The sequence below is a fragment of the Hemitrygon akajei genome, chromosome 11, assembly GCF_048418815.1.
Source record: "Hemitrygon akajei chromosome 11, sHemAka1.3, whole genome shotgun sequence".
NCBI classification, from domain to species: domain Eukaryota; kingdom Metazoa; phylum Chordata; class Chondrichthyes; order Myliobatiformes; family Dasyatidae; genus Hemitrygon; species Hemitrygon akajei.
The window spans coordinates 168,658,613-168,670,729 of NC_133134.1; the positions used below are offsets into that span (position 1 = coordinate 168,658,613).

At 46.0% G+C, this 12,117-nt stretch overlaps 1 protein-coding gene across 1 annotated transcript in view; it reads right to left on the bottom strand.

Moving 5' to 3' along the window:
- The window catches only part of LOC140736271 (uncharacterized), a 52,109-nt gene extending 46,752 nt beyond the window's left edge, over positions 1–5,357 (bottom strand). Inside the window, exon 1 of the mRNA XM_073062214.1 lies at positions 5,056–5,357. Coding sequence (XP_072918315.1) covers positions 5,056–5,199 — 144 coding nt within the window. The 5' untranslated portion in view covers positions 5,200–5,357. The remainder of the gene's footprint in view (positions 1–5,055) is intronic.
- Positions 5,358–12,117: the final 6,760 nt, after the last annotated feature.

A 12,117-nucleotide genomic window follows, 5' to 3' on the forward strand; every position in this document is an offset into this window, starting at 1 on the left:
CGGTGGATCTTAGGACCCAGCGGAACCCCAGACCTTATTTAACCTGTCGCAGTGTGGTGGACATTAGGACCCGGTGGCGGAGCTCTGAATCCACAGTGTTTCTGTTCACGAAAATAATCACGATCACGATTGAAAATAAAGTGGAAATAATAAAGCGATCGGAAAGAGGTGAAATGCCATCGGTCATTGGAAAAGTGTTAGGCTACAGTCGACCAACGATCGGAACAATTTTAAAGGATAAAGTGAGAAAGGCCCTGCCCTGATGAAAGCTACAATTATTACTAAGCAACGCAGTGGTTTAATTATTGGGTTTTGGGGTTTTGGGTTTTTGATCCTCCATGCCAACCAGGCACAGATGGAGAGCACGCTCAGAAGTGGTCTGTCACTGGATCGAACTCGGGAACTTCCCGAGCCTGGCGCTGAAACATACGTTCTTAAGTGTTTTAGATACATAGAAAGGTAAAATATATACTATATACTAAGACAAACGTTTGACTAACTGATGCTAAATAATACCAGATGTACCTGTTCCCACTTACATAGTAAGAGAACTTCCGATTTTTTTCAATCCCGATCCATGATAACCCACGCACATCCTCCCGTACACTTTAAATCATCCCTAGGTTACTTATAATACCTAATACAATGTAAATGCTATGTAAATAGTTGTTATACTGCATTGTTTAGGGAATAATGACAAGAAAAAAAGTCTGTACATGCTCGAACAACAAGTGCTGGAAGAGTACTTCCGGGTTTTCGCGATTCGCGGTTGGTTGAATTCGCGGATGCAGAACTCACAGATAAGGAGGGCAAATATATATATATATATATATATCGGCAAATTTAGCCACTAATCCATTAATACCGTAGTCCAAATCATGTATGTCAATGATTTGGACTGTGGGATTAATGGATTTGTGGCTAAATTTGCCGACGGTACAGAGATAGGTGGAGGAGCGGCTAGTGTTGAGGAAACAGAGAGCCTGCGGAGAGACTTAGATAGTTCAGGGGAATGGACAAAGAAGTGGCAAATGTTGGAAAGTTTATGGTCATCCACTTAGGTGGAAGAAATAAACAGGCAGACCATTATTAGATGGGGGAAAAAATTCAAAATGAAGAGATGCAAAGGGACTTGGGAGTCCTTGTGCACGATACCCTAAAGGTTAACCTCCAGGTTGAGTCAGTTGTGAAGGCGGCAAATACAATGTTGACATTCATTTCTAGAGGTATAGCATATAAGAGCAGGGATGTAATGTTGAGGCTCTATAAGGCACTCGTGAGACCACACTTGGAGAATTGTGTGCAGTTTTGGGCTCCTTATTTTAGAAAGGATATAGTGACATTCGAGAGGGTTCAGAGGAGATTCACAAGAATGATTCCCGGAATGAAAGGGTTACTGTATGAGGAACGTCTGGCAGCTCTTGGCCTGTATTCCCTGGAGTTCAGGGGAATGGGGGGGGGGGGGGGGATCTCATAGAAACATTCTAAATGTTAAAAGGCCTGAACAGATTAGATATGGTAAAGTTATTTCCCATGGTAGGGGATTCCAGGACAAGAGGGCACAACTTCAGGGTTGAAGGACGTCCATTTAGAACTGAGATGCGGAGAAATTACTTCAGTCAGAGGGTGGTAAATCTGTGGAATTTGTTTCCACGAGTGGCTGTGGAGGCCAAGTCATTGGGTGTATTTAAGGCAGAGATAGATAGGTTCTTGATTAGCCAGTGCATCAAAGGGTATGGGGTGAAGGCAGGGGAGTGGGGATGACTGGAAGAATTGGATCTGCCCATGATTGAATGGTGGGGCAGACTCGATGGGCCAAATGGCCTATTTCTGTTCCTATATCTTATGGTATTATTTACTCAAAGTTCAAAATAAATTTATTATTTATTATAAATGTCACCATATACAATCCTGAGATCCAGTTTTTGAGGGAATTCACAGTAAATAGAAAGAAAGACAATAGAATCAATGTAAAATAATGTAAGCATGCAGGTACAGCAGGCAGTGAAGAAAGCTAATGGCATGTTGGTCTTCATAACAAGGGGAGTTGAGTACAGGAGCAAAGAGGTCCTTCTGCAGTTGTACAGGGCCCTGGTGAGACCACACCTGGAGTACTGTGTTCAGTTTTGGTCTCCAAATTTGAGGAAGGACATTCTTGCTATTGAGGGAGTGCAGCATAGGTTCACGAAGTTAATTCCCAAGATGGCGGGACTGTCATATGTTGGAAGATTGGAGCGACTGGGCTTGTACACACTGGAATTTAGAAGGATGAGAGAGGATCTGTTTGAAACATACAAGATTATTAAGGAATTGGACACGCTAGACACAGGAAACATGTTCCTGATGTTGGGGGAGTCCAGAACCAGAGGCCACAGTTTAAGAATAAGGGGTAGGCCATTTAGAACGGAGTTGAGGAAAAACTTTTTCACCCAGAGAGTTGTGGATATGTGGAATGCTCTGCCCCAGAAGGCAGTGGAGGCCAATTCTCTGGATGCTTTCACGAAAGAGTTAGATAGAGGTCTTAAAGATAGCGGAGTCAAGGGACATGGGGAGAAGATAGGAACGGAGTACTGATTGTGGATGATCAGCCATGATCACAGTGAATGGTGGTGCTGGCTCGAAGGACCGAATGGCCTACTCCTGCACCTATTGTCTAAAACTACAATGTAAATATACAAAAAAGAAAAAAAAGAATAAATAATTAAGCAATAAATATTGAGAAAATGAGATGAAGAGTCCTTGGTAGTGAGTCCATAGGTTGTGAGAACAGTTCAGTGCGTAGTCTGTCATCCTTTGCACATTGCTTGTTTGTCCATATTGTGTGCAGTCTTTGATTCTATTGTTACTTTGGATTTACTGTGAATGCCCACAAGAAAGTGAATCTCTGGGTTGTATTAGGCGACGTATATGTACTTTAAACTTACACAGGTGGAACTGAACCATTTATAGAGCATGGCACCAGGCATTTCACCCCAGAAAGTATGTGCTAACCATACATCACACCGTAACATTATTACCATTTTATTCTCCCCACATTAATAGTACAAATGAGGTCTGTGTGGGGTAAGGAGTTAGCACAGAACAGCAGAGCACAGTACAGGCCCTTCAGCCCATAATGCTGTGCCGACCTTTTACCCTGCTCTAAAATCAATCTAACCCTTCCCTCCCACACAGATCTCCATTTTTCTTTCTATCATCCATGTGCTTATCTAAGGGTTTCTTAAACGTCCCTAATGTATCTGCCTCTACCACCCCCAGCGGTATGTTCCACATTTCCACCACTCTGTGTAAGAAAGTCCTACTCCAACATCGCTCCTATATTTTCCTCCTGTCACCTTAGAATTATGCCCCCTTGTATTAAGCATTTTGGCCTTGGGAGAAGTCTCTGGCTGTCCATTCGGTCTGTACCTCTTATCTTGTACACCTCTATCAAGTCACCTCTTATCCTCCTTCACTCCAAAGAGAAAATCTTTCCTCATAAGACATACTCTCCAATCCAGACAGCATCCAGGTAAATTAACTCCCTCGTGTTCTTCAACTTGCCTAGACAAATGGCACTTTACAATAGCCAATCAACCCTCTGGATGCGGGGGTAGTCAATGTGGTCACAAACAGCACCCACACAACATGTACACACTCACACACAACACGCACACCACCCACACCCATCACAAACACCACTCACACACACACCACCCACACCCATCACAAACACCACTCACACACACACACCACCCACACCCATCACAAACACCACTCTCACACACACTCACACACAACACGCACACCATCCACACCCATCACAAACACCACCCACACCCATCACAAACACCACTCACACACTCACACACACACACACAACACGCACACCACCCACACCCATCACAAACACCACTCACACACACACTCACACAACACGCACACCACCCACACCCACCACAAACACCACTCACACACACACACCACCCACACCCATCACAAACACCACTCACACACACACACCACCCACACCCATCACAAACACCACTCTCACACACACACTCACACAACACAACATGCACACCACCCACACCCAACACGCGCAAAGCACAACCACCCACATACACATTCACAAGTGCATGCATGCGCACGACACACACACATAAGCATCACCCACGCACAACACAAATACCATACACACTCACACACCACCCACACTCACACACGGCACAAACACCACTCACAATACACACCCACACAACACGCACAAATCACCACCACCCACATACACACACACATCACCCACGCACAACACAAATACCATACACTCACACACATGAACACAGACACACACGCACAAACAACACCCGAGGGAGGTTTGAAACCCAGTTGAGAGGAAGCAATCAAACAATTTCAGAGTAAAGAGGTTTTCCATTTTATTCTGGCTAATATTTATTCCTCACAATTGTGCGCAGTTCGTTGCAGGATGTGGAGGCAGAAGAGGTTCCCAGATTAGACAAATCGAATTGTTTACTCTGGAGTGCTGGAAACCTGATACAAGTATGTAAAATTGCGAGGCCTAGGTTGAGCAGTGAGTGTCAAACTAAGAGGGCAGAGCTCTTAGAGGGCAAGTAGAAAGGGGACGCGTGGGGCACGATATTGTTTACACAGTGAAGCCCGGGGTACAGTACGATAGCGGCGCTTTCGAGACAGGCAGTGTATTAGACCACGTGCGGGCAGGAAGGATCGGTTTAGTATGTACGGGCCGAAGAGCTGCTGTGTGTGCTGTAATATGTCAGTAATATGCAACACCACCAGCACAGGGTTCGAGCTCAGGTCAACTCGTTCCTTACACCCACGCTGCCTACAGTACAACTGCGTCCATGCTGGGAAGTGCTTTAAAGGACGACCCGACCCTACGACCGACACACACGCTTTCCTCTTCGCAGCGGCTGTCTACCCGACCGAAACCCAGGCTGTGCCCCGGGGAGCGGGGCCGGGGGGTGCCCGAGGATTCCCCGGAGCTGCCAGGAAGCGTGAGCGAGATTGCATCTCCCCTCAGCCCTACCCCCTTACCACTGTCTCCAGTGTCGAGCCGCCCTTCTCCTGGGGCTCCCGAAGCCCCACCGGCGATGGCGGCGGCCCCGACTCCGACTCCGGCTCCGGCTCCTCTTCGCTCTCCGCCCAAGTGGAGTCGTACTCTTCCTCTTCCTCCAGCATTTCACAGGGCCGAGCCGCCGGGGCAGGAAAGAGCTCTTTGCAAATGTTACCTCCTCAAATATATATTAAAAATCCGCAGGGGCGAGGAGATTGGGAATAAAAGGCAAACTGTTTAGTCAAGGCAGTGGGTGGGAGGGAGGAGACTCCGCCTTGAATACCAGGAAGTGCTAACAAAGACCGGTCTCTCGCCTGATTCTTGGTGGGGGAGAATGGTCCTCTGCAGCAGATATAACATGTGGGGATTTTGTCAGCGGTTGTGGGGATAACGTTCCAGGTGGATGACCCGGGAAAGTCAGGGTTCAGGGGTATTGGGTTAAGGTTAGGGTCAGCGGTTGTGGGGAGAGGCGGATAACGTTCCAGGTGGATGACCCGGGAAAGTCAGGGTTCGGGGGTATTGGGAATGGCAAGAAAGATCGGCACTTGTAAAAAAAAAAGGGCAAAACCGAAAATCAGATGCTGGAAATCTGAAATAAATCAAAGGTTGCCATAAAGCTCAGCAGGCTGGGCAGCCTCTGCGGAGGGGGAAACATGTAGCACGGAAACTGGCCCTTCGGCCCAGCTGACCAAGATCCCTATTCACGTTCCGACATCTCAGTCCATGGCCGCCTCCACTATCGCGATGAGGCGGCACTCAGGTTGGAGGAACAACATCTTATATCCCGACTGGGTAACCTCCGACCTGATGGCATAAACATGGATTCTCGAACTACCGGCAATGCCCGCCCTTCACCATTCCCTTTTATCTCCTTACCTGCCCATCAACTCCGTCTGGTGCTCCACCCCCTTCCACTTCCATGGCCTTCTGTCGTCCCCTATCAGATTCCCCCTTCTCCAGCTCTGCGGCTCTCACCAATCAACTTCCCAGCTCTTTTACTTCTCCCCCTCCCAGTTTCACCTGGCACCTTGTGTTTCTCCCCCTCCCCCACCTTCTAACTCCGACCCCTTACGTTTTTTCTCCAGTCCTGAAGGGTCTCTGCCTGAAACATCGACTGTACGCTTTTCCATAGATGCTGTCCGGCCTGCGGAGTTCCTCCAGCATTTTGTGTATGTTGCTGGAATTTCCAGCATTTGCAGATTTTAAAAAAAATATGTGTCCCTTTTGGCCCAGATCCCTGCTTTCCCAACTGCATACCTGTCCAAGCACCCTTCAATTCCACAAAATGCTGGAGGAACTCGGCAGGTCAGACAGCATTTTTGTATTTGTTTATTGAGATACAGCGTGGAGCCAGACTGCCCAGCAAATCTCCTGATTTTATCCTAGCCTAATCAGGAGACAGTTTACAATGACCGTCTAACCCACCAACCAGTACATCTTCGGACTGTGGGAGTAAACACAGGCAGTCACAGGGAAAATGTGCAGGCAGCAGCGGGAATTGAGCCCAGGTTGCTGGTACTGTAAAGCATTTTGCCACTACCCCAGCGTGCCGCCCCCCTGTGGAGAGAAATAAACAGTTAACATTGTGGGCCGAAACCCTTCGTCAGGCCTTCAGAGCCCCGATCAAAGATCTCGCCCTTAAATATTGACTGTTCATATTTCCGTCTACAGATGCTGCCTGACCTGCCGAGTTCCTGCAGCATTTTGTGTGTGCTGCTCAAGATTAACCATATCTGCAGAACCTCTTGTGTCAACCTTTTAAATGTTGATAACGTACCTGCCTCAACCAGTTCCTCTGGCAGTTCATTCCATGTGTTTATTTAGTGATAGAACATGGAGACAGCCTTTCGCCCCTTTGAGCCACGCATCCCAGCAACCCCACAATTCCAATCAACTCTAACTCAATCATGGGAGAACTTACAATGACCAGATAACCTCCCTGGTACATCTTTGGACTGAGAGAGGAAACCGGAGAACCCGGGTTCCACGGGGAGGGTGTACAGACTCCCTACAGAGGATGCCAGGATTGAACTCTGAACTCAAAATGCCCCGAGCTCGCTCTGTGATAAATGCAAGAGGGGCGTGGCCTCTCTCATCCATATGTACTGGTTCTGTCCTAGCTTGGAGAAATTCTGGAAAGATGTCTTCACTACATTATCGGGTATTCTGAATCAGCACCTAGAACCTAACCCCTTAATTGCTCTGTTCGGTTTTTGGGGTGAGACAGATTTATGTCTGGGTCCGACCAAATGCCGAATACTATCCTTTGCCTCTCTCCTGGCTAGACGCTTGATCCTCCTTAGATGGAGAGATGTTGCCCCACCCACTCATGCGCAATGGCTTAACGACATTATGGCCTGCTTGGACCTCGAAAAAATTCATTATTCAGTTCTTAATTGGATCTAAAGTTCCATAAGGTCTGGGGACCTTTTATCAAGTACTTTCATAACCTTCCTCTTGACTAGGGTTTTTTTTTCTTTTTTTTTCTCTTCTTTTCGGTCCCTTGCTTTCAGCTCCCTTTTTTTTTCTGGTAGTAGGCATTATTATCCTCTGTTGCTAAGTGTATTCACAGTCTGGGAGTTTGACTGTCCGGACTTATACTCTTTATACTGTGTGGTGGTTGGTCTGGAGTCGTCGTTGTTTTTTTCTTGTGTTGTGGGGCTTGGGGAGGACACTAAGCTCACGTCTTTAATTTAGGTTTTTTTTGTTAAATTCTCTTCCTTTGTAGCATATTGTTATTGTATGCTTAATCTTGCACTGTATTAATGCTCCTCATTGGGATTTGGGGTTCTTAATTTTGTAAAATGTTTTGAAAAACTAATAAAAAAAATTTTTTTAAAAATGCCCTGAGCTGACATGTAATAAGGGTAATGACACAATTGTAATGGGGGGCTTCAATAAGCAAGGGGATTGGGAAAATCAGTTGGTGTCAGATCGCAAGAGAGGGAATTTGTTGAATGCCCATGAAATGGCTTTTTAGAGCAGCTTGTGCTTGAGCCTACTCGAGGAAAGGCTATCTTAGATTGAGTGTTGTGTAATAACCCAGATCTTACTGGGGAGCTTAATGTAAAGGAACCCTTAGGGGACAGTGATCATAATATGATTGAATTCATACTGCAATTTGAGAGGGAGAAGCATAAATCACATGTATCAATATCGCAATGGAATAAAGGGCATTACAGAGGCTCGAGAGAGGAGCCTGCCCAGGTGGATTGCAGGAGGATACTAACAGAGATGACAGCAGAGCAGAGGTGGCTGAAGCTTCTGCTTCAGTTTTGGACCCCATAACTCAGAAAGGATGTGTTGTCATTGGAGAGAGTCCAGAGGAATTTCACAAGGCTGATTCCAGGCATGAAGGGGTTAACATCTGAGGCGCATTTGGCAGCTTTGGGCCTGTACTCACTGGAATTTAGAAGAATGCAGGGGGATCTCATTGGAAATCTACTGAATGTTGAAAGGTCTAGATAGAGTGGATGTGGAGAGGATGTATCCTGTGGTGGGGGTATCCAGTACTAGTGGGCAAAGCCTCAAAATTGAGGGGTGATCTTTTAGAACACAGTTAAGAAGGATATTTTTAGCCAGAGTGGTGAATCTGTAGAATGTTCTGCCAGAGACTGTGGTGGAGACCAAGTCTGTGGGTATATTTAACACAGAAGTTGATAGTTTCCTGATTGGTCAGGGCATCAAAGGATATTGTGAGAAGGCAGGTTTATGGGGTTGATTGGGATCCGGGATCAGCTATGATGGGATGGTGGAGCAGGCTTGGGCTTAATGGCCTAATTCTGTTCCTGTGTCTTATGGACATATGTCAAGAAATTTGTTCTGTGGCAGCAGTACAGTGCATTAAGTACAGTCTCCTGGACCTGATGGAATGCACCCTTGGGTTCTGAAGGAAGTAGCTGGAGAGATTGCAGAGGCATTAATGATGATCTTTCAAGAATCGATAGATTCTGGCATTGTACTGGATGACTGGAAAATTGCAAATGTTACTCCGCTATTTAAGAAGGGTGGGAGGCAGCAGAAAGGAAACTATAGACCTGTTAGCCTGACATCAGTGGTTGAGAAGTTGTTGGAATCGATTGTTAGGGATGAGATTACAGAGTACCTGGAGGCACATGACAAGATAGGCCAAAGCCAGCATGGTTTCCTGAAAGGAAAATCCTGCCTGACTAACCTACTGCAATTCTTTGAGGAAATTACAAGCAGGGTAGACAAAGGACATGCAGTAGATGGGCTGTACTTGGATTTTCAGAAGGTCTTTGACAAGGTGCTGCACATGAGGCTGCTTAGCAAGATAAGAACCCATGGAATTACAGGGAAGTTAATAGCATAGGTGGAGCATTGGCTGGTCAGTAGAAAACAGAGAGTGGGAATAAAGGGATCCTATTCTGGCTGGCTGCCATCACCAGTGGAGTTCCCCAGGGGTCGGTGTTGGGACCGCTGCTTTTTACGATCTATGTCAATGATTTGGACTACAGTATTATGGGATTTGTGGCTAAATTTGCTGATGATACAAAGATAGGCGGAGGAGCAGGTAGTGTTGAGGGAAACAGAGAGCCCGCAGAGAGACTTAAATAATTTAGGGGAATGGGCAAAGAAGTGGCAAATGAAATACAATGTTGGAAATTGTATATTCATGGGTTGGAGAAATAAATGGACAGACTATTATTTAGATGGTGATAGAATTTAAAATGCAGAGATGCAAAGGGATTTGTGAGTCCTTGTTCAAGATACCCTAAAGGTTAACCTGCAGGTTGAGTCAGTGGAGAAGAAGTCGAATGCAATGTTGGCATTCATTTCTAGAGGTATAGAATATAAGAGCAGGGATGTGGTGTTGAGGCTCTATAAGGCACTCGTGAGACCACACTTGGAGTATTGTGGGCAGTTTTGGGCTCTTTATTTTATAAAGGATATACTGACATTGGAGAGGGTTCAGAGAAGATTTATGAGAATGATTACGGGATGAAAGGGTTACCATATGAGGAACGTTTGGCAGCTCTTGGGCTGTATTCTCTGGAGTTCAGGAGAATGAGGGGGGAATCTCAGATACATTCCAAATATTAAAAGGCCTGAACAGATTAGATATGGCAAAGTTATTTCCCATGGTAGGGGTTTCTAGGACAAAAGAGCATGGCTTCAGGATTGAAGGATGTCCTTTTTGAACTGAGATGCGGAGAAACTACTTCAGTTAGAGGGTGGTAAGTCTGTGGAATTTGTTGCCACGAGCGACTGTGGAGGCCAAGTCACTGGGTGTATTTAAGGCAGAGATAGATAGGTTCTTGATTAGCCAGGGCATCAAAGGGTATGGGGTGAAGGCAGGGGAGAGGGAATGACTGGAAGAATTGGATCAGCCCATGACTGAATGGCGGAGTAGACTTGATGGGCTGATGGCCTACTTCTGCTCCTGTATCTTATGGTCTTATGGACTTAGGAGCAGAATTAAGCCCTTCAGACTGCTCCACCATTCCATCATGGCTGATCTACTATTCCTCTCAACCCTATGCTCCCAACTTTCACAGAATCACTGTCTTCAGGCTAAAGAAACTGCTCCACGTTTCTGTTCTAAGTGGACATCCCCTTATTCTGATGTGTGGCAGGGTGGAGGTATATCTTTACCAAAGGAGGTGTAAGATGCTCCTTCCCTCCATTAGCCTGCAGGTCACCCTTGGGCAAGGTGTAGCATCTACTTAGCCCCACGACCATGGTCACGTGAAACCATGGGAGCAGTTGGTGGATGGTCGTATGAGCAGCTGGTGTATATCACATCCTGGTTATGTGACCACTGACGCCAGGCGGACAGTCTCTGAAGAGTATTGATTATAGCTGGGGTTATCCGTCTTGTAAAGACACTGCCCAGGAGAAGGCAATGACACACCACTTCTGTAGTAAAATTTGCCAAGAACAATCATGGTCATAGAAATGTCATGATCAACTGTCATACAACACGGTATATAACAAACTCTAATCTGAGGCTTTGCCTTCTGGTCCTAGACTTCCCCTCTACAGAAACATGGAAAACCTACAGCACAATACAGGCCTTTTGGCCCACAAAGCTGTGCCAAACATGTCCCTACCTTAGAACTACCTAGTCTTACTCATTGCCCTCTATTTTTCTAAGCTCCATGTATCCATAGAACCATAGAACATTACAGCACAGAAACAGGCCCTTTGGCCCTTCTTGGCTGTGCTGAACCATTTATCTGCCTAGTCCCACTGACCTGCACCTGGACCCTTCATACGCCTTTCATCCATGTACCTGTCCAAGTTTTTCTTAAATGTTAAAAATGAGCCTGCATTTACCACTTCATCTGGCAGCTCATTCCACACTCCCACCACTCTCTGTGTGAAGAAGCCCCCCCCTCCAATGTTCCCTTTAAACTTTTCCCCCTTCACCCATAACCCATGTCCTCTGGTTTTTTTCTCCCCTAGTCTCAGTGGAAAAAGCCTGCTTGCATTCACTCTATCTATACCCATCATAATTTTATATACCTCTATCAAATCTCCCCTCATTTTTTTATGCTCCAGGGAATAAAGTCCTAACCTATTCAACCTTTCTCTGTAACTCAGTTTCTCAAGTCCCGGCAACATCCTTGTAAACCTTCTCTGCATTCTTTCAACCTTATTAATATCCTTCCTGTAATTCGGTGACCAAAACTGCACACAATACTCCAAATTCGGCCTCACCAATGCCTTATACAACCTCACCATAACATTCCAACTCTTAAACTCAATACTTTGATTTATAAAGGCCAATGTACCAAAAGCTCTCTTTACAACCCTAGGCTACCTGTGACGCCACTTTTAGGGAATTTTGTATCTGTATTCCTAGATCCCTCTGTTCCACTGCACTCCTCAGTGCCCTACCATTTACCTTGTATGTTCTACCTTGGTTTTTCCTTCCAAAGTGCAACACCTCACACTTGTATCCATCCAGGAGTCTCTTAAAAGACCCTATTGTTTCCACCTCCACCACTGCTGCCAGCAGCCCATTCCACGCACTCACCACTCTCTGTGTAAAAAACCTACCCAACATCTCCTGTGTA